This window comes from Onychostoma macrolepis, chromosome 10 (assembly GCF_012432095.1).
Source record: "Onychostoma macrolepis isolate SWU-2019 chromosome 10, ASM1243209v1, whole genome shotgun sequence".
In the NCBI taxonomy this organism is placed as follows: domain Eukaryota; kingdom Metazoa; phylum Chordata; class Actinopteri; order Cypriniformes; family Cyprinidae; genus Onychostoma; species Onychostoma macrolepis.
Genome location: NC_081164.1, coordinates 20,166,639 through 20,191,305, shown reverse-complemented (window position 1 = coordinate 20,191,305; position 24,667 = coordinate 20,166,639). Strand labels below are relative to the sequence as shown.

Sequence of the window (24,667 nt, the reverse complement as noted above, 5' to 3'; positions counted from 1 at the left end):
CTTTCCAAGCATTTCCCAGTTACTGAGGTAAGGGCTATTGGTCTAAAATCCTTATATTCTTTCGGACATGGAACTTAATGGTTTTAAATATGCAGTCTTCCATAACACAGGAACAATATGTGTGTCAACTGAGGCCTGAAATACTGGTTGCCACACTAAAGCTAATTCATTTGCAAAATTCTTTAGAAAACCTGCACTACACCCGTCAGGACCAACAGCTTACTTATTATGGATTATTCAAATAGCCTATCACACAGCAAAACTGAACATGACAAAGGCAAGTCAGTCAGTCATTAGGCATGACGCTGATAAATTTACATGTTTTGCGTGAATGAGTAGGGCCCTATGATTTCTGAGATGAGGATAATGTGGACGGAATTGCGGAATATACTGTATAATGCGAAATGTCATGGAATTTGCCAAATTTTGGATTGATATATCAAGGTAGGCCAGTACACACGCGATATGGATTAGTGTCTGTGAATATTATATGCAAAAATGCAGTTTAAATATGAATCTTATGCGTGTCTGAATAATGCAGCTGTGTTGTTTAATTTACTACACGCATACGGTGTTTTCAGCATCTGCTGCCGCAATATATGAGTACATCAACACATGAACATAATCTTTTAGAACTGCTCTGAGAGTCACTTCATCAGCATTTTACAGTTTCTTTTGAATAAAACTATCATCATATCATATACAAACAGACCCCTAAAGGTTTTCACAGCAACCCGTCAAAATAAAAGTTTGGTTTAACTTGAAGAAACCATGACAGAAATATTACTTAATGTAATAATGATAGTACTACTGCTAATAACATTATCACTAAAACATTATTTTTAAAAGGAATATTTACCAGAAAAAAATATTTACCAGAATTTATTTAGCAGAAAAATATAAATACACAGAATATTTCTGTAAAGAGAGAAATATATATATATATATATATATATATATATATATATATATATATATATATATATATATATATATATATATATATATATATTAATGATAATATATAAAATCAACTAATTAGAGATGCCATTAAAATGGAATCTAGAAAATTAATGGAAAACAGAATTTGGTAAAAATAATACTGAATTTGAGAAAAAATAAAACATATTTCATAGGGCGTGAAAAATGTTATTTTTGTTATACTTTTAATAAACTATTTAATATCATCGTTTTCACGATTTCAATTAATTTGACATGCTTTTTGATGAATAAAATTTTATTTAACATCAAAACAGAGTCTAGACAAATTAAAATAGAAAAAATAGAATCCAGAAGAATTCATCTGGAAAAAAAAGGGAATTTGCTTACTTACTTGGCAAAATATATAAAAAAAGTGTTAATTTTATTACATTTTATTGAATTGTTACGTTTATTAATTAATTTAATTAGATACCATATTTGATTATAAATGTGTATTAAATCATAAAACAAAATCCACTAAATTTGAGGTAGCTACTCTGTGGAGTGAACTGTGAACAAACAAGTTATGTTTGCATTTATTCTAAAGGCCTTACAAACATGTGCAAAGCATTTCCATTAATCCATTAATCATTACTAAATATTGTGATAAATATCGATATTGTATGATATGGAAAAAAATATTGTGATAATATTTTTGGCCATATCACCCAGCCCTAATTTCTTAGCAGGCAATGATTTAAGAGGCACTCGTTTTTTAATCTTGCATACTATTCAGGACGTGAAGTGGGATGCAGCGATGGGTTTGATTTCGTCTGCGCCGTATTCTAATCCCATTCCATCTGTCTTTCTACTTCAGTCTCATGTTATATATCATTAAAGAGTGGCAAAAGCCCAAAAACAATATATCAAATGAACTAGCATTTTCCCAGGGCTTTCTGTGCTGTATTATGTTCAAGGGACACCTAATATTAAATACATCTTGAATCCTGCACCATAATCAGAAAGTTGCCAAACGCAGTCTGTGGGTGTTCCTTCTGGGGCTATTAGCTGTGAAGGAATGAGTGATGTGAGATGGCAAAAACTGCTGCTGCTTTTGTTTCTGTAGGTGAACAGAACGCATTGATGCAACAGGAGCAATTAGAGCAAAAAATTCACACATGTGCAGTGCAGTGGAACGGCTCAATTTCATTAAGAAGTTATGTCTAACGACTCGTGAAAAAACAGAAGAGCTGGTGCCATATGTTCTGCAAAAAAATTAGGGAAAGAAGGAGAAAACCTCATTAGCTTCTTCCAGCATGTGTGCCAACTACAATGTTATGCGTCAGAAATGCATAACCAAAAGTTCGTCCACGGAGAAAAAAAATATTTAGACAGCTCAAAAAACCATTCACATAAGTGCTTTTAAAAAGAAAAAAAAATCATAAAGCTTCATATTTCTGCTTTTCCACCCTCCAGCCACTTTCTTGCCAGGTTTACACTGTACATTACTGCAATATAAAAAAAGAATTTAAAAAAATCAGTGTTAACTAACATCAGATGTTATTCATAGACACTAAATTGTAAGTAAGTAATGCATAAGATTAATTAATACGTTTAAACACATCCATCACTCTTTGTTTGTCTGGCTTCTCATATAAAAAGGTTTTGCTCATTTATTAAAGGGACAACACGTTTCACTGGACAGCATTAACTGGAGTTAATAAATGTTTAGAGGGAATCGTTTGTAATCCTGGAGGAAGGGTGTGATTTCAATTTTCATTCTTGGCACTAAAAGCTTAGAAAAAATAATATTCCATACTAGTCCTTGTTTTTCCTCCCCTGTTTTTAAAGAAACACGACTCTTATAGAAATATCCAAATGGACAAAATCATCTTCAGGGTGGTCAAAAGTAAAAGAAAAAAATCAAACAAGAGATACAGATAAACTTAAAAGAGTATCAGAAGTGTTTTCTCAAAAAACACCCCGCAAATCATTGCCAGCACCTCAGGTAACATCATCCCATCGTGCCGCCTATAAATCCAGAGTTAACGCTGAAATGCAAATCTCCCCCAAATATTTTTGAAAGAAATACTTTGGTTTTTCCACAATGAAAGCGTGAGGTGAGAGCATGTGGTTTGGATTACAGTAAATCTAAACCGTTTCACAGTGTCTCAGGAAAACCAGGAGTAAAGGAGATCATTCCAGCTCTGGGCCTGAAACGCTCCTCTGTAATCTGCTGGCCGCTTTCTTCACTCGTGTCTCTGAGTGCTGTGAGATTTGTAGGTCAGAGCGGCCTGTGCCATGAGACACTTCAAAGTGATGATGACCAACATACACTAAAAGCACGGGGACAGGCAGAGGGGCGGTAAAACATCCTTTACAAGATCACTCTATGATCTCATGATACTATATGCTCTATCTATCTATCTATCTATCTATCTATCTATCGTGCAGTAAAAAAGGTTTTTGCCCCTTTCCTGTTTTTTTTTATTTTTTGCATATTTGTCACACTTAAAAGATTCAGATCATCAAACAAATTTTAATATTACACACAGATAAACCAAGTAAATACAAAATGCAGTTTTGAAATAATGATTTAATTTATTGAGGGCAAAAAGCTGTCCAAACTTACCTGGCCCTACGTGAAAAAGTAGTTGCCCCCTAAATTTAATAACTGATTGTGCCACTCTTGGCAGCAACAACTGCAATCAAGCATTTGCGATAACTGGCAATGAGTCTTCCACATCGCTGTGGATGAATTTTGGCCCACTCTTCTTTGCAGAATTGTTTTAATTCAGCCACACTGGAGGGTTTTCGAGCATGAAAGGACTGTTTAAGGTCATGCCACAGCATCTCAATTGGATTTAAGCCCGGACATTGACTTGGCCACTCCAAACCTTAATTTTGTTTTTCTTGAGCCATTCAGAGGTGGACTTGCTGGTGTGTTTGGGATCATTGTCCTGCTGTATAACCCAAGTGCGTTTGAGCTTGAGGTCACAAACCAACGGCCGGATATTCTCCTTCAGGATTTTCTGATAGAGTGCAGAATTCATGGTTCCATCAATTATGGCAAGTCATCCAGGTCCTGAAGCTGCAAAGCAGCCCCAGACCATCACACTACCACCACCATGTTTGACTGTTGGTATGATGTTCTTTTTATGAAATGCTGTGTTGGTTTTATGCCAGATGTAACGGGACACACACCTTCCAAAAAGTTCAACTTTTGTCTCATCAGTCCACAGAATATTTGCCCAAAAGTCTTGGGGATAATCTAGATATTTTTTGGCAAATGTGAGACGAGCCTATGTATTATTTTTGGTCAGCAGTGGTTTTTGACTTGGAACTCTCACATGGATGCTGTTTTTGCCCAGTCTCTTTCTTATTGTTAAATCATGAACACTGACCTTAATTGAGGCAAGTTAGGCCTGCAGTTCTTTAGATGTTGTTCTGGGTTCTTTTATGACCTCCTGGATGAGTCGTCGTTGCACTCTTGGAGTAATGGCTCTGACCGTGGTTCACTGGAGTCCCAAAGTCTTAGAAATGGCTTTATAACCCTTTCCAGACTGATACATATAAACTATTTTGTTTCTCATCTGTTCTTGAATTTCTTTAGATCGCAGCATGATTTGTTGCTCTTTAAGCATGCTTCACTTTGTCAGACAGGATTTATTTAAGTGATTTCTTGATTCAACAGGTCTGGCAGTTGGGTTTGGCTAGTGAAATTTAAGTCAGCTTTCTAAAATAATGTGGTTAATAACAGTTCTTTCATGATTTAACAGGAGGGGGCAATTAATTTTTCACGTAGGGCCAGGTATAGGTTTGGACAGATTTTTTCCTTAATAAATGAAATCATCATTTAAAAACTGCATTTTGTATTTACTTGCATTATCTTTGTGTAATATAAAAATTAGTTTGATGATCTGAATCTTTTAAGTGTGACAAATATGCAAAAAATAAAAAAAAAAACAGGAAGGGGGCAAAAACCTTTCACGGCACTGTATCTATCTATAAAAATGTATTATCAAATATATTGTGTATTTATTATAATTAAAAAAGACCACACCATAATCAAAGTTCTAAAGGTCTATGGATCTAAAACATATTTGTGTCACCAATTCACATGTCTACATTTTTGAATATACATATTTATCTACGCTTTACACTAAAATATTATCTATCCAGTCAAAATGTCACTTGATGCACCTTTTTTTCCCTGAGGAACACAAAAGGAGTCATTAACAAAATGTAAGTTGCTTGTTCATACAGAATGAAATTGCACGGCAATCACTGGCTTCCAGGGTACTTTTAAAAAATATGCACACTGAAAACATTACCACAGTTATATACGTTAACATTTTTTGTAATTTCATGTTTAATTCAATGTGTTACTTCTCATTTTGTACTTATTTGTAAATTCTACTAGCAATTTAATTTAATTAATCTATCTATCTATCAATCAATCAATCACACACACACACACACACACACATAAATATAATTTAAAACTTTTTTTAAAGAAAGCTGCATTTATTTTATCAAAAATACAATAAAAACAGTAATACTGTGGGGGAAAAATAAAGTAACATTATTAAGTAATATTATTTTAATATTTGTTACATGCCATTTATTCCTATGATAACAACGCTGATTTTTCACCATTATTACTCTTGGTGCTCGAGAAAAATTTCTTATTATTATCAATGGTTTTTTTTTTTTTTTTTACGTGAATTTATTTTCTATTAGTCACATGTTGTTCTTCAAGGTTAAGGTGTCATACGGTCAGTAAGACAAGGTACAATGTCAAACTTTCATGACACCCATCAAAACAGTCCATCACACACTCACTCACACATACAGCAACACTGCTGGACTGTTTTCTGGAAGTGTTGTGCACATGTACAGCTGTGTGATTGATACCAGCATGTGTACGGGTCTGTGCATGTTATACTGTCTGTCTGTGTGTGTGTGTGTGTGTGTGTGTGTGTGTGTGTGTGTGTGTGTGTGTACAGAGGAGGTAAGTGGCTGGTGCTGTGTGTCTGGTGGGAGAAAGGATGTCACTGTGATTTCTCTGAACGGAATGACACAACTCTCAGTGAGGACCGGCCCTGCTGTGATGTGCTCCACTAATTAAAGACAGCGCTGGGGCCCCGTGGGGACACACACACACACTCACAGCTGACATGGTCCATGTAAAGCCGGGATCATCAGGAGCTAAATTATAGTTAGGTGCTGAAAAAAAACACAACAGTTGCTGACTTAAGTTACTAAATTACCAGATCCATCCAAAAACACACACATACAGGCTAGTCACTCCCTGCTTTTTGTTGGTGCCGCTTTAATATGGTTCATAATCCTGTGGGAAGTGTATCGAGTTTCTTTGTACAAATGGATTCATTAAGGAATGCACTATACAGTATTTATGGTATCTGAAAAAGTAATGTGGGGACATCCATTTAGCAAGCATAAATTAATAAATTATAAACAAACTATTAAATATTAATGTTATTTTGCCATGAAATATTAGGGAGAAAAACATTTACTATGACACGGAGAAACATTTTTATTTTATTTTTACAGCACGCAAATAATCCTATTATCTCACTGCATTTGTTTAAGTAAAGGCAGATGCTGGCGGTGAATGGTCTCATCAAGGGTCGGGTTATAGACACTGAGGTCAAGTAAGGAGATACTCCATATTTCAGAATGCTACACACAGCTTTTGTTATTAAAGTCTGTTTGACAGCAACATTCACAGGGCAGAGAGAGAGAACAAGAGAGAAAGAATGAGAGAGAGAGAACGAGAGAGAGAGAGAGAGAGAGAGAGACAGAGACAGAGAGAGAGGCAGCACACAGCAGGATGTCACTTCCTGACCTCTGGTTCTAGATGCCCATGTCATCTTTATACTTGACAGATACTTTGCTGCCCCTGGAGATCCGTCTAAAAATAGACTGATCTAAGATCTGCTTCATAACGTACTCTTTATTTGAGATGCTGCAACAAATTTTAAGCAATGCAAAAGCTTTTGTTTATATTAGGGAAGCACCAATATTAAAACTCCAGCTGATACAGATAAGGCAATAATTATTGTATGGTCGATAATAAAAATAAATAACAGGCTGATGTTAATATTTTACATTATTTTGTCAAAATAGATTAAAAATAAAACACTAAACCAATCGATTTAAATGTTACAAATGATGATTTTTTTTTTTTTGTGAAAAACGGATATAGGCTACATTTTGTGACTGCTAATAATTACATTTAACAATGTTGTTATATTATTAGCGTTATTTTTTATTTATTCATTTTAGTGAACACTACATGATGGCAAAAGTCATCTAAATACAAATACAGTGTAAATGAGCATGTACAACAAACAATGCAAATTTATAAAAAAATAAATAAATAAATAAAAGAAAAAGAAAACGGCACATAATTGACATGGTACCAATATAATGTGCATGCCTAATTTGTATACATCTAACATTTTGTTGAACAAATCTTAAAACTGGATAATGTATAATATAATATAGAATCTCTTCAGCCCTTTTAGAATATAATTTAAAGAGTAACTAATTTTGGTATGGCTTCACCTCACCATTGCTGTCTCTTCACAAGCGTATTTCCACTAGAGCAACAGGGAGGAAAGAAACAATCAAACAAACAAAACAACTATTTAGGACTGCAGTAGTGATAATTGCTGCTACAGGGAATAAGATGTTCTTTACTATTAGACAATGATCAATAATTTCCAGAAGAAAGCCCAAACTGATGAAAATGTAACGCCATTAGACAGACAGAGGCAGATAGATAGCTTCTCTTATGTTGTGTTGGCGTATCTGCGGGGTGTGGATGATGGTGCCGTGATATGTTGTGTTGTTTGCACGGCTTGTCTAGCACAGTTGTTTTAATGCAACTAATGAAAGCGCTCATCATGATAATTGCAGTGGCGTTTGCTCCTGTATGTGCACGAGTCTGAGGACTCAAGCGCCTCGCATCTCTCTGTGCCGCTTATTGTCTAGTCACAACACTTCAGTGAAAGTACGCACACAGGTTGTGGTTTTAAAGCACATGCAGTGCTATTTTTGCATGCGTTTTACAGCGCAAATGCAATTTTTCATCAAAACACAATAACTTGATCCACCTCTGAACTGTTTTTCACCTAACATCAGCAAGCCCTTTTCATTTTCAACCACCAAACGCCTCTCAGCAGTTTTCACAATTGATTCCCAATGGATAAAATTGAGTTTCACCTCATGTTTTTTCTCATTGATCATCCAGAATCACTCTAAAATATATCACATTAACAGTAAAATGCCTTACACACAACTTCAAGCTCATGTATTGATTCTCCTGCAGCTGGAAATAAGACACACACAAATGTCATGACAACAGCAACGGTTAGGGCTGATGCGACATTTCATTTACACAGAGACAAAGCCTAAAACCTAAGCTTTCCTAAAACTCTACCACTATTATTTTGCTGACATGCAACTAAGAACTGCCATTTCCTTAAGGACATGCAAATCTAGTTATATCTAGGATGATGTCAGGTAAAATAGGCCAGGAGGTAAAATGTGCCAGATAAGGTTGGCGAGTCACAGTTTTTTAAGATTCAATATTCAGCCACCGCAAAACTATTTTAAACAGTTGCCACAATAGTATTATAGACATTCATCAAATGAATTGATTGCTGTATTTGCTAAAGTGTGCAGGACAAATCATTTTACAGAGGACTGAGAGGAAAACGTAAGATACCCTGACATGATAATAGCAACATTTCACATCTCATCATTTATTTCTTTGTTCACAATGATGGCTTTGAATCACTGGCTATTTTACTGTAACCGAACATAGTGGTGCTGAGAGGCACGGTAAAAGACTTTTGACATTTAAACAGTAGTTTTTTGTTACACATTTTAACATAAAATGATAGAAGGAACCTGACTTGTGCAGTCAAAGTGCAGTCTGGAAAATGTGTCAAGACATTTGAATGCGGCTTCAAACCAAAAAAAGTGACCTTTTTTTTTACCTGACTTCACCCTGTGTGGTCAGACTCAAACACTAAACATCTGCATCTCAACTGCAGAAATATGGAGAAATAAAGAAAAAAGTAAAAGTAATTGATTTTAAACTTCAAATTCAACCTTAAATGAGTTCTCTTTCAGCACTGTATCAATTAGAATATTGCAACGCAGAGAGTTTATGAAAAGACTGAGAAGCATATCTAAGACCACTCGCAGCCAACACATGAAAGCATAACTTAATTCATGGACAGGAAGCCATTAATAAATTAATACATATGCGGATGCTGAATAATACAGCACACAAAGGAAGATTGAAGTCCTACCTGTTTATGGCATGCCACTTAACATTTAATTCCATCTTAATTTAATAATAAGATTAAGCTAGTTAAAATAGTTATTCTGACTTCATTACATATGATAGGTAAACAATTAAATGTACCTAATAAAACTTAAAAAGAAACCATTAACAACTGAAATAGAATCGGAAAAGAATAGTTCACATCCTAACCACAGACCCCCATAAAATTAAATGGCAAAAATATGCAATTTGTTACCAGGATAGAAATAAATACTATTACTGAATAACTAGGCTTAAACAAAAATATACAAATCACTACAAGAATGCAAATGAGAAACAATAAGATATTGGAATACTTAAATTAAGTAGTCCATAAAAATAGATAGTAGTTCGTTTAAAGAAAATGTTAAAACGGCTTGCCATAATCTGATCGCTTATTGTTGTCAATTGTGATCTAAAAGTCACATTAGTAGAAACTATCGATGTCCCCAACCAAATGAACTACTAGAGTCTACCACTTCTACTAAATCTCTACAACTGATCACATTTGACAGGAGCTGCAAAAACAGCACTCACAAGCACGAGGAGGAAACTTACCTAAGAGCAGGGCACGAGCGCTGGCAAACATCACGTCTCCGGACTGAGAATCCTACAGAAACGTCTCCTTTGCTCCTCAAAACGAGCACATTGAGTCATTGAAATGGTCTCTCAGGTTTGTTCTGATCACGAACGTTGCGATATCACCGGCTGAGACCATCAAAAGCATCTCCAAACGTCCTGAAGCTTCTTCACAAACGCCCGTTTCCTCCGAAGAGAAGTTCTCATTGACTTCAACTAGGATGCGTATCTTCGATCTCCGTCCTCTCCTCCGCCTCCTGCTCTGTGTAGGAAGGAACCACGGGCTGGTAAAGGTGTGTGAGGGGATGGGGAGACCTCTGCAGTTAAAGGAGAACACTTTCCTTTGCAGATTTCCTTACGGTACACATGTAGATAGATGACCATCGGATGCGAGTCTCTTTACTGCTCCTGCAATTAAATAGCCTATTGTACTTTATAATAAACAAACTTTATAATAACCAAAATTTAATTAAAAGCCATTAACAAACATTGCGTTTATCAGAATAGCAACCACTGCATATAATTAATCAAAATAAAATAAAAAATGAAAACGTGAATCTAAATTTAATAACATGTTGAATTAGCCTAATGAATGATAGCCTAGAGGTCGTATCGATATGTGACTAATGTGGCAATTAAAGAAATACTTCACCCGAAAATGTAAAATTCGAGTTCCAAACAGTATAAAAACACCATAAGTGTAGTCCATATTTCTCTTCGAAATCTGAAGATACGTGATAGCTTTGTGAAGAACAAAATAAAAAAATTGAGACATAGGCTATTTACTCAATCTCGTTTTACGTTTTTGGCGGCAAATCCATTGGCGTATGTCACGTGATCGACAGTTCGCTCAGATATAGAAGAGGTATAAAAGAGAAGCCCTGGTAAATATTATTTGAATGAAATCTAGAATGTTCCACAGGAATGAATAAATAAATATTATGAATAACATGAAGGATGGTAGGCTATATAATGAGTTTTTATTTTTAGGTTATAAGTAGGCTATTCATTTAAGAACATTTCGTATCTGTTAGTACAATTTGAAAGGTGGTGGACAGATGTGTTTTTAAATAAATATGTAAACAAACAAACAAACAAACAAACAAACTCATTGCTACCACAAATATAGAAAGATTTACAGATTTAATATATCAGACATCTTGAATGAAAGAGTAAAGAGTCACATTTACCATTCTTTGTCAAATTTTCTCTGGAAAAATATTTTTTATTATTTATTTTTATTGTATTGTATTTATTTATGGGAAATTTGTTAACTTAAATTTAGCTAATTAACCACTTTGACTAACAGAAAGCTGCTTTGTTTTTGCTTCAGACATAGCTACACTACACTATTGACAACAGACATGTAGGCTTTTGCCCACGTGACCACAATTTACCAAAACATCAATGTCCCACCGCATGAAGAGGAACTGTAGGAAAGAAAAACTTGGAACATGAAAGTTTGATGAATGGTTACTTTGGAAATGTAACAGGTTACAGATTACAAGTTACCCTATCTAAAATGTAATAAGTAGTGTAACAATTTCAATTACTTTATTAATGTAACTGATTACTTTTTGATTACCGTACTTTTCTAAATTTCTACTGTTTTCAACTGTTAATAATTTTTCAAACATGTCAACCAGGCAGGGTTAACCTTACAGTAGTGCTCAACACTGATTACTGTCAGACTTTCAAAATCCTTTATCCCTTGAATTAAGATGATAATAATTTAATTTTAAAGCACGCTCACCGCAAAATCAGATTTACTTTGAGATCATTCTGAGGTTAAATACAGATTCAAAACCATAACGAGAAATAGTTTAGTAGCTATGATACTGTTTTTGAAATCAAATCTTTGCATTGCTATGACAGGAAACGCTGGCATCTAACAATGACTTGGAAAAAACAGTTAATCTTAAAAAATAAAAGGATATAAAATAAAATAGTTATCGAATAAGAACGTGTCCTATTCTGTGTCCTAAACTCCTGAAACTTTGGTCTCTCATATATTAGAACAGTCTCTGCAATTTATGAAAGAAATCTGTATGTGAATGCGTGCAAAAAAAATGAGAAAAAAAAATCAGATATAACCCCCTTTGTAATCGTTAACATTTTCATAAGTAACTAATTTAATTACACATTTTTCTCAGTAACTGTAACGGATTACAATTACGTTTATTTTGGGTAACACTGTTTTTAAGGTGTCCTTGTTACACGTTACTATTATAATAACAAATAATTGTGCATAATTACATGCAAGTAACCCTAAACCAAACACTAATCCTAAACCTAACCAAATAGTAAGTACATGTAGTTAATTAATATTACTCAGTACTTAAATATATTATTGCACTGTAACAATGACACCTAAAAATAAAGTGGGTAACACTTTATTTTAAGGTGTAAATAATACAGAGTAATTACCTAATTAAGTACTTAGTACTATCCATTGTACTTACATGAAACAAAATGTACTTACCATGTAACTAAGTTATGGAACAGCCTGTAATTACAGTTTGTAATTATGTACATGTAATAGACAGCTACTGTTACACATATGTAACAGGCCGAGTCTGTTACACAGCTACTTATGTAACCAAAAGATTGTTACCTGGACCACAAAACCAGTCTTTAAGTGTCAATTTTTCGAAATTGAGATGTATACATCTGAAAGTTGAATAAATAAGCGTTCCATTGATATATGGTTAGTTAGGATCAGACAATATTTGGCCGAGATACAACTATTTGAAAATCTGGAATCTGAGGGTGCAAAAAAATCGAAATATTGTGAAAATCACCTTTAAAGTTGTCCAAATGAAGTTCTTAGCAATGTATATTAATAATCAAAAATGAAGTTTTGATATACTTACGGTAAGAAATTTACAAAATATCTTCATGGAACATGATCTTTACTAAATATCCTAATGATTTAGGACCCATAAAATGTATTTTTGGCTATTGCAACAAATATAGCCCAGCGACTTAAGACTGGTTTTGTGGTGCAGGGTCACATATGTTTTGCAGACTTTATACAACGTAATTATAAATGTAAGTACACAGACATAAGCTACTTAAAATAAAGTGTATCAAGATTGTACTTAAGTGTACTTCATGTGTATCTATACTGTACACCTTATCCAGCTGCACCTTGGTTTGATTTAACCCACCAGTACACAGCTAAAATGCATGTAATACCTTTCTAATTACATTAAAATTACAGAATATTACACAGGCATAAGCTACTTAAGTGTACAAGTAGCTGTGTAACAGAATCAGCCTGTTACATATGTGTAACAGTAGCTGCCTATTACATCAACATAATTACAAACTGTAAGTACAAGCTGTTCTATAATTTGGTTACATGGTAAGTACATTTTGTTTCATTTACAAATACAACGGCTACTAAGTACTTAATTAGGTAATTACTATGTATTAAGACACCATAAAATAAAGTGTTACCATAAAGGGTAACCTTATTTTATAATTAAATTATATAATTTTGTTACATGTAACTAGTTACTTCCAACACTGGTTATTCAGTGTCTAAAAGCCAGACATGCCAGTCACTACATTGACTAAGATTTCACAATGGAACACTTGCTATTCAACAGCTGTTATAGGACTGAAACAGCAAAAATGTACAAGTTAGCAAAAAACAGTGGGATGTGTGTTCATATATACATAACTCATATGTGATCATCTGATGTCTAACCCTGACCTTGCATGTCAGTCAAAATGCAAATAACCTCTTACACTTTCAAGTACAATATCCTCAGTTTCTCTCCAAGGCGGCTGGATTTTGGTTTGTGTACTGCTGAAGCTTTCTGACTACATCTGCAGTGATGGAACCAACAAATAGTTTTTCATTATAATGCATTATGGGATTATTTTTAGTTGCATGGAAAACTTCAAAGAGCAACAGTGGCCTGTTTTTTTTTTCCTTCTGATTATTCATGAAGGTCTCCTGAAAAGGAGCAGCGAAGGAGGACAGGACTTATTGCCATGACCTGATTACAGTTTGCTGCAGATGCCGATTTTACAGAATTTTCATATTTTGGACCAGGCAGATGCCGCATCTTAAAGCCTCTGACAGCTTGAAAAACAAGCGCAAGAGTTTCCAGGCTGGTTTGGTTACTTGTGGTGGAGCCAACCACAAAAAGTACAATATGTTTCACTCCACTATCAATCGACTATTTTGAGTTCTAAAGATTGAGGACAAAGTTCTTTGCCGTGATTATTAATTCATCACGGCCTCAGTTACAAGGCACTCAAGTTTAGCAACTAAATTTAGGTCAGACAGAAAGGAAATGTCTAAAAACAAAATGTCCACGTGTCCCTACAAGAAATTCCGAAGCTTCTTTAGAACACACCGAGGTCATTGCATTATTCATGAAGGCCTTAAAACTTTAAAACAATCCATTAATCCATTCATTCATTCATTTCCAAGACTGGAAAAATGTCAGGGGCAAAATAGGTGATGGTGCGTTGAAACGGCCAATGAGACTTCAGCCTCAGATTTAGATGGAAATGAGCTTTCTTTCTGAATTGTTAGCCAGCAGTCTTCTGAAAGACACATTAAAGGGAGGACAGACAACAACTCTCTACCAAAACCTCCTCTGGTTTTAGCGTTTCAGACTGAGAAGTTAAACCCCTCATCACCAGGGAGAGCGCCGTAAATCTGCAAGCTCTCTACTGCTGCAGAATACCCATAATTCAGAGGCAAGTGTTCATTCATCAAACCACTCAATTAATAACCTTCCCTGAGAGCATAGTAGGGATTAATCAACATCCTTCTCCGGTACGACATTGGAGGATTTTGAAAGATATCCTAACTTGAAAGTGGGAATATGATTCTTTTTCCACAGATTTTCCCATGTACTCAATCTTTCTGGCATGTGGTGTTGCTAGAATCTGTTGTGATGAAAAACGGGAGGTCACCCGCACCACAGTCTCGAGCTCTGATGGTACTGGTTCATCTTTGCATTTTCCCTTGATTCAGTCTGAAAGCACAATCAGGACACAGCTATGAAGTGGCTGCCTGGATGTTCAGAGTGAATCAAAGCTTTTATGGACCACTTCTGAAACGGAATGATTCTTAAAAGTCTGCTTGGGCACAATGCAACCTTAATATCCCCTGGAACGCCAACTAAATGAAAGGAAAGCCAAAAAATTCAAGGCCCTGCAATTCAATTCCCTTCAAAGATGAGGTCTATTTTCTCAAAGGCCATTTTCAAGGCCTCGGACAAAGAACAAGAAGAATGAGTGTCTTCTTCCAAAAACCTAGTGAGCTTCTTTGCTCTCTACTTTCTAGAGAGCCCTAATAAAAAACAGAAACAGATAAATGGCAGTCAGTTTTCTATATGCAAGACAAGAAACAATATCTGAGAGCGAACAGAATGCATTCCAAACTTATCAGCACATCATTGTACACGTACACCAAGCTTTAATTAAAGCGGCCAAGTGTTTGTGCCAAACCTGAGCTCATCAAACTGAGTGAAACCAGACGCTCAACATGAGAGTGAGTATTAGGAAAGTCAATCATTTTATTTAGAAAAAAGGGAAGCCTAAACACAATAGACAGGAAACTAAGCATGAAAATGATCCAAACACAAGATATAAATAATGCTTGACAATAGAGAGTATTGAAAAACACCGATATCACTAACCATCAAGGAATATGGCATAAATTGCAGTTTAGAGAATGTCATTGTATGAATATTTATAATCTGAAAGACAGGAAAAAGCAATTTAATAGAACTAACACAACATGAAAATAATAGTCATTTATATTTATTAGTATGAAAAAATATTTTAGGTAACTTGTGGTAAACATAATCTGTTTCAAGACAAAATAGTTTGCAATTTGAATGAATCGACCTGACTGCATTAGCTTACACCAATGAATGACATTTTGAAATAGCAGTAACACTGTACACCAAGGTATCAGTAAAAGTATTAACGTATAAACTTATGTTTATTTATATATGAATACGTTATATATTTTACATGTGGTAAAATATAAACTAACTGGTTTTATACAAGTTGAAAATATGAATGAATCATCCTGACTGCATTATGTTTTACCAATAAATGTCATTTGTAATGACCAGATCAGATAGACATAGCAACAACAATGTACAATAAGGTATTTATTAATTTTGGTTAATGTTGTGTACATTAAAATGAATGTATTAGGAATTTTAAGCAATAAGCATATTTATAAACTAAACATGAACCTAGGATTTATAAATGCTGTAAAGATATTCATTGTTAGTTCATGATATCTAATGCATTAAGTAATGTTAATGAATTAAAGCCTATTATAGAGTACTATCGAAAGAGCTCCTTAAAGTCAACACGAATAACCCGCACTGAGAAAATGTCTTAGAAAATTCTACTTGGAATGAATAAAATGAGCAAACTTCTTCGCAAGCCATGCAAACAATCAAGAGATCTGACAGGATTATTTCCAAATGGTAGACTAGGTTTTGCTCTAATTAACCCCGAGCGATTATCTTAGCAATTTTCTTCATCAGTAGGTGTGCACTGTATTTGCAAGCTTCAGCATTTGTGGCGTTTTTATGTGAGATGAGTAACGGCCAAACCTCACTTAACCAGCAGTGCATTATGGGAACTACAGTGAGATGGGATCCCACATCATCAGACAAACCTTCCTTAACTGACAGGCACATCAATCTCCCCGTGCACGCATGTCATTGTTTAAATTGGGTTATTTAAATTCATTAAATACTGCAACGGGATGAACTGCCAACGTCATTAGACTTGCAGATGATGTTGCTGCAGTGGTCTGGTTTTAATGGCCATGGATTACACATCTCTCAAAGCAGTGCGGGAATATTCTGCTCACATTGTTTGCCCTAGCTGAACGAGTGATGAGTTACTTGGGAAGGATATGAGAATAATATTTAAGGAGAATTAGTTTCACATTAGTCCATTGGTCGGCTGCTGCTCTCATGTCTTTCCAAACAAACCGATTAATTAATTAAGTCCAAGCAAACAGTTGGCTACAGTAAATGCGAATCAGAAATATGTGTCCTGAACACATTAGACAAAGCTGGAATGTTTAACTTTGGCTAATGTGAAATGAAAAATGCTCACTTCGAAATTTTTGAACAGCAATCAATTTTAGACCCAGCAGTTTAATTTTTGTCCAGCATAGAGGACTTTTTCCCCTCCTCAGAGACCATATACAGATACTGTAATACACAACATTTGCCTCAAATTCCTAATTTGCTGCTTATTAAAAGGTAGTTGTTAAGTTTAGGTATTGGGTAGGATTAGGGATACAGAATATGTGCTTTATAAGTACTAATAAACAGCCGATATGTTAATAATAGGCATGCTAATATAAGCAACTACTGTAGTTCATAGTGAGAATTGGTCCATATAACAAAGTATAACCATAAATTGGTGTAGAAACAATTTTCACTTAGGAACTGCTAGTAAATTTCACAAATAATTACAAAGAAAAAGCAAGTTCCGCACTGAATTAAACATGACATTTTCTAGTAGAAAGGCTGAAACAGTATTTTCTTGTAAAACCAAAAGTACACAAAAATAAAAGAAGTGAATATTTCCTATCAAGGGAGAAAACGTCTGTTGGGGTTCTGTACAAAGAAATCCGATTATTTCCTGACCTCTTGTGCTGTTCAAAGAACTTCTATTCTATGTTTCAGTGGATGTAAGACACTGGTTAAAGAGGACAATAAACCGCTGACCCAAATTTCCTGCAAAAATAGCTCTGAATCTCCTGTGAAGCCACGCATGGGACCCCTGGATTGCAGCAGAGTCTGAGACATGTTACAGTTATCAAATGACTCAATACAACAGAGAGCCACACTGCCAGGCTTTGTGCAGTTAAATGTGCTGTTCATTTCCAATACCCTGCTGTTTACCTAAATAAAAAACATTTTTTTACTACTTTCCAACTGTGATGTGAAAACTGATATGAAAAAAAAAGAAAACCACTGCTTTGAAATCAACAAAAACTGCACAGTGCGAATATCCAACAGACTATTTAAATATGTAAAACTTTGCACATCCAATTTGGTTATGAAGCATCTAATAAATAAATAAAATAACAGATTTTAAGACTATTTAAAAAAAAAAAACTGAACATTCAGGAGAAATAAATAAATAACACTGAACTTCTGAACTCCGAAGTTCTTGTCTCTAGTTCACCATTAAAGTCAGTTAGGGGAAGAATCCACAGTTTAAGTTTCAGCATGAACTTTTCACCCCCTCCATGAGGCACACGCCTGCCGGCCACAATTCACTTTAAATAGAGATTCAGTTTGTTTCAGTACTGTAATATCAGCTCTCACATCCACTCCACTGACACCAGCGGCCCTTCTACACAGATGAGATCCCTGATTAGAGCTCTGCTCTGACCAGGACACTCAGCAGTAGCTGCATACTGACTCTAAAAGCATTGACAGACAGACCAAAGACATGCTACACCAGTCTGATTTTACTCCTTCTGCTCTGGCAGAACACGATTGATTTTTCCAAGAACCAAGATACTAATGGATGCCACCCATGTTTTACCTACTAATCTAACATGTGCAGAAATGTCCATGAACACCATGTCTACACTTGAATAGAGCAATGAAATAAAGTGCACAAGTTCAAACTAGTTTTGACTTTGATTTGTCAGACAATGTATTTACACTTCAATCCATATGCCAGTGAATGGATGGATGAACAGACAAATAGAATGATAAAACAATAAAATGATAGATAGAATAATAGATAGATAGAACGATAGATAGATAAAATGATAAAACGATAGATAGAACGATAGAACAATAGATAGAACGATAGATAGATAGATAGATAGATAGATAGATAGATAGATAGATAGATAGATAGACATTTTAGAGTTTGGGGTTGGTATAAGATTCTGTAATGCTCTGAAGGACGAAAACAGTAAAAACAGAATATTATTAAATCTTTTTACAACTGTTTCCAATTTTAATGTTTTAAAATGTAATTTATTCCTGTGATGGCAAGCTGAATTTTCAGAAGTCATTACTCCAGTCTTCAGTGTCACATGATCCTTCAGAAATCATTCTATTATTTTTTTATATTTTGATAGATAGAACGTGTAGGGTTTGATACATAAATGTAATTTTAATTTAGCTCAAAGGGAATCATTTATGATTTTATAGGTAATTTGAACAGAATCACTGTTCTGCGGCTGATCACTGAGTCGGCAGCGATTCACTGAACGAGCCGTATAACATCAACTCTGCACTGGATATTAAAATCCAAAATATAGTGAAAACACTATTAATAAGCACAGTAACAAGATTGGCAGATTAAGACATTAACTTGTAAGCACAAAACACAAGATACTTCTCTTTTGAATATAAATAAGACTTTATTTATATAAACCTAAGACAAACTAATCTAACATGAACACACGCATTCACACATTCACACGTTGCATAAAGAGAGAAAGGATGAGTTTAGAGAATGAGAATGTGAAATCCCAAGTTTATAGCAATATGTGCTATTGCATAGACCTGAACAAACCATCAATCACTTAATTAACCCTCGCATTGAGTTTCTCAATGAGGCTAAAATTTATATTAAATGCACCAGTTCAGTTAGAATCTGGAGTTGTTTTACTTGCGTTGCCTTGTGTTACAGGGATTCCCTTCTGTCTTCGTCGTCGTTGCAGGAAAGGGGTTTCCCAAGTTGGTGATTGGCTGGAAGTTCAGTAGTCTTTGAAGTGATGTCTTGGGAAGCCAATGGTTGGGCGTTGGCTGAGGATGGTCTTGAGTCAGTTGCTGGTTGAAGTTTGAAGCGGGTGCAGTCGGAGCTGGACTTTGCGGCAAACTTAACTTTTGAACACGAGACTCAACGGAAAGAAAAGAAACTAAAGTAAAAGAATAAAATGAGTAACGAGACTAGGTGGTTTTTCCTCTCATCGTGGTGTTAAGTAGCAACTGGCCTGTAGGCCAGAGCACGCTCAAAGAGCGCTAAAACAGCGTCAAAACGCGGTGGCGAGAAGAAGAAGGATGAGAGAGAAGAAGGGGCGATTTGATGGTGTCCTGAGGTTTTAAACTCGGCTTTTTGGACACATCCCATCTGGTGTCTTGACCAATTAGATAGGCTATTATCTTAGCTAGGGTTGTTCCTTCCATCATAAATCAGCATGTTATCAGTCACATGGTCTGAATTTTACACACTCTTGCAAAGTATAATTTTGGATGTGATTTCTATAACCAGAATATGATACATTTGACAAAGAATCAGTTGGAAGAAACGTTTCAAGCTAGAAATGTCAAGCTCATACATACCAAACACGACTAACCTTAAATTTCAATAGTTATTAGAAAGACATACATAATATGTGCTTAAAACATGATAGTCTAATGTGTGGTTACATACATAATATAGTGTTATGCCTAGAAAAGTTCCTTTTAGGATGATTTTATATGCATATGAAAAGAAAGTCTCTGTGTAGATCTGTGGAGACCAAAAGACATGTTCTTTGGACAGAAGGATTTCCGTCTGGTTCTTTGTCTTCTATGTGTGGGGGAAGAGTCAATCTAAAGAAGCTTGTGATTTCTCTTGTGGAACACATGTGATGGCCATCTCTTTGACCATTAATCTTGATTATTTACCCCAAATTTGACGATCTCCTTCCTCGTTGAACACTTATCGATAAGTGTTCTTTTGTCTTAATGTTGCAAACTGTTCTGGAAGAGGCTTGTTGGTTAGGCTTGCTCCAGAGGTCGGAGATAGGCATCTTTACGACGTTGTCATGTTCTCCTGGAATTTCGGCTCCTCATGTTTCGATGTCCTGATCGAATCTTAGTTTTGTCTGACTCGTTCTGATGCTACAAACGATAGAGAACGATTCTACATTTTTTCAGGATTATTTTAGGTAATGGAAAGTTCAAAAGAACAGCATTTATTTAAAACAGAAATATCATGTAACATTGTAAATGCATTTAATGCCTTTTGATCAATTTAATGCATCCTTAAGCAATACAATTATTAATTTATTATATATATGTTTATAATATCTATTAAAATAATTATTATTAATAGTAAATTTTATTTTTAGAATTTAGTTTTTTACTCAAAATTTTTACATTATTCATTGCTATAAAACCCTTTTGTTGTCAACCGATTCTGTGTGCATCAATTATTTTATATCACATAAGTATCACACCATATAGAGGTTGACATGAGAAACACGACATGAGCAATGATTTGTGGTCTAAGTAATGGGAAAGAGAGAGAGGAAGTGACAGTGAGAGGTCCAGACTAGTTGTGATTCAGTGCTGAATTTGTCACCCTGTAACTGATCCGTCTCAGACACATTCTGTGGCTCTGGCTCCAGCGCAGCTACAGAAGTCACCTTGAAGCTCGGTTTCCTGCACAGCTGCACTGAAATACACATGAAAACAATGCAGAGGCAATTTACCTGCACTATGACAGTCGTGATTATCATAACACCTACTGTACACAAAAGAGAATAAAAACATTAGAATCAGTCGACAACAGTTGTGCTGTAACTTTCAATAAGAATCCTGATCAATAGGTGCAGTTACGTTGTCTGATATCCCGGATGTTTGTGTACCTCAGAGAGCGTTGCATTTTTAAACAGCATTGTAGGTGTTTTGAGAGTGTGAGGGTAGATATTGACTCGTGTATGGCGTGTTGAATTGACTCTGACTTAGAGGAGCTGTCCCTGAAGGACACACCATAAAGCAGATGGTCAGCAAAAATGCAGCGATTCGGTGCGATACACACACACACACACACACACACACACACACACACACAGCTGGTATGAGGCGATGCTACAAAAACACCAGCACAAGCACACAAACCAATCACAGTGAGATGAAGACAAAGGGGGTAGAGCCAGAGACATATTACCTTCAAGTCCTGCTGGGAAGTTCCTACTCACAAGTTCAGAAGTGTTAACTAATAAAATTATGTATGTTCAATAGATTTTGGTCAAAAAACTGACACTTGGACAATGCCATAATTTTTTTCCTCACTTTTTTTTTAAATACCAAGATAAACCTTTAGTACTAAAAAATGAAAAGGAAAGGATGTGCATTAGGAGTTTAAATTATGTTTTATGGAAGCAATCCGTCCAATTTTTCATATGTGTTGCACCTTCTTGATATGTGACATGAACTGGAAAATATTAAACAGTCAAAAAAAGCAAAAAAAATACAACCCTCAGTTACCATTACACTCTTATATAACAACAGTCATTGCCGACATTGAACATGATGTCACCATCCTTAGGCAATATTACACTTATTAAATACACACTTGGTAAGCATAGAAGACAAACAACAAACAAAAAAGCATCTTTCAAAAACAAACAAACAAAAAAACTTACTTTACAACTTTAAACTTTCGAATGATTTTTGCTGCGTCCCAATTCGCCTACTTATACTATGCCCTAAAAGTATGTACTCTTTTTGTGAAGAAAAAGTACATACTTTTGAGTATGTAGCAGAATAGTAGGCAGGCTTTGGGACATACTACTTCGTCATAGCTGCTTCTTTAAAGGACGCTCTGTTGCTTAGTTACGTGCATCCTGTCACTGTTTAAACTGCCCTGTTAATCATCGTATCACAGTTAACATCATCCACATTTCCTTTAATTTGATTTCCTACCCTACTGGAGAGAAATAAAGAAGCACATTGCGGGTCTTTCACGCCGAGAACTCTGCTCATGTGTTTGCATAATGATGCATTTAAAAGTTAATGACCAAACGTATCATTATAAAAGTTCACAGTGTTGCTGCAGATGAAATATAACGTGGATAACATTAAATTAATATTTTTTAATCAGGTTAGACATTGGTTATTTATCACTCAAATCACTTTCTCTACCTGTCCGTTGGTCTTGCATATCCGCCATGTTTGTGTTTTTTTAACACGTTTTATGCGTGTTTGTAGTTCTGATCGATTCCTCGTCCACCGCGCAATGTGTTGTGGGCAATATTAGCCGTTAAAGTGTGGATCGATCTGTACTTCGAATTCTAGCCGGAAGTAGTAGACCATCCGGGAATCTTTGGCATACTTTTTAAACATACTATGATTTGGGACATACTATCGTCATAGCTGCTTCTTTAAAGGACGCTCTGTTGCTTAGTTACGTGCATCCTGTCACTGTTTAAACTGCCCTGTTAATCATCTTATCACAGTTAACATCATCCACATTTCCTTTAATTTGATTTCCTACCCTACTGGAGAGAAATAAAGAAGCACATTGCGGGTCTTTCACGCCGAGAACTCTGCTCATGTGTTTGCATAATGATGCATTTAAAAGTTAATGACCAAACGTATCATTATAAAAGTTCACAGTGTTGCTGCAGATGAAATATAACGTGGATAACATTAAATTAATATTTTTTAATCAGGTTAGACATTGGTTATTTATCACTCAAATCACTTTCTCTACCTGTCCGTTGGTCTTGCATATCCGCCATGTTTGTGTTTTTTTAACACGTTTTATGCGTGTTTGTAGTTCTGATCGATTCCTCGTCCACCGCGCAATGTGTTGTGGGCAATATTAGCCGTTAAAGTGTGGATCGATCTGTACTTCGAATTCTAGCCGGAAGTAGTAGACCATCCGGGAATCTTTGGCATACTTTTTTAAACATACTATGATTTGGGACATACTACTTCTATTTTCGAATACTATTTAGGACGGATAGTATGCGAATTGGGACGCAGCAATAGTGTACATCTATAGATTTGTTGAGAATAACCATTTTTAATTTGATTACATAAAATTGCAATATTATTGGAATTCAATAGTGAAGATGTTTTTAAATCCCCATGGAAAAAAAAAAATTATGAGAAATAAAATATTTCTGGATCCAAGACAACTTAAAATGTGGTTAGACAACTCTGGGCAGTAACTTTCATGTGCGCTCAACCTACACAGGTACAAGCTGTCTGTGAGGCAGCATCGTTTTAAAAGGATCGCTTTTGTACCTCATTTAACCCTGAAGATTGTACCTCAAAAGTACATTTTAGCACTGAAATTGTACATAATAGTATGTTTTACAAGGATACCACCCTAGTGATAGCTTTTGTACCATAAGACTTGAAGGCAGAAAGAGAAAAATAAGTTCAAAACATTTAGTCCTGAGATGAATCAGACATGAATTCCATGTGTGTATTGAATGGATGGGAATTCAGAGTGTGTGAGAAATCCTCTATAGACCAATCCAGAACAAGCAAGCACAGATGCAGCAGCCACTGCAGCTGGCACACAGGACGCACTGCAGTTCAGCCATTTAACCCATGCAGGAACTCTTAAAAACCATCTGCCAGATCAACCAGTGAGGAGAGCACAGAAAGTTAGCTGCTCAATTAAAGCGGTTGGACTGCAAAGCAATCTGGAGTCGGTGAGACACAAGATCGGTTATTGATCAGTCAGTGGCCACAGGCTCAGATGGGATGGGCGCACCGACACTTTAACTATTAACGAGAGGCTTTCAAATGTTTTACACTGCAGTGCCTTTATCTCCTGTGATTGGAGAAATTTATTTTTAAAAATGGCATGGAAGTAAAGATTAAAATAGGTCGCAGGTGATAAAATATTTAATACCGAATTAGGAGATGTTAAAAGCGACCGGGAGTGACAGCAGACAATAGCAGTTGTCATGGTGATACAGAGACACCGGAATGCTGAGTACACAGGGATATATTCAATTCAGCAGACCTGGAGGCAAACCAGCGCTGTCCATCAAAAAGCCATTTCAGAGCGTCCCATAAAAAC

At 35.5% G+C, this 24,667-nt stretch overlaps 1 protein-coding gene across 14 annotated transcripts in view; it reads right to left on the bottom strand.

Annotated features, from left to right (window-relative positions):
• Positions 1 to 24,667, bottom strand: part of LOC131548060 (CXADR-like membrane protein) — a 95,789-nt gene that overhangs the window by 60,412 nt on the left and 10,710 nt on the right. For 10 of the 14 annotated variants that reach the window (XM_058788994.1, XM_058788998.1, XM_058789003.1 and 7 more), the window contains one exon: positions 21,203 to 21,295. The exons of 1 other annotated variant lie outside the window; for it this stretch is intronic. In XM_058788994.1, coding sequence (XP_058644977.1) covers positions 21,203 to 21,295 — 93 coding nt within the window. Of the gene's footprint in view, positions 1 to 8,954; positions 9,006 to 9,844; positions 10,274 to 21,202; positions 21,296 to 24,667 lie in introns of all 14 variants that reach the window. 3 more of the 14 variants (XM_058789009.1, XM_058789005.1, XM_058789006.1) reach the window with 3 other exon arrangements.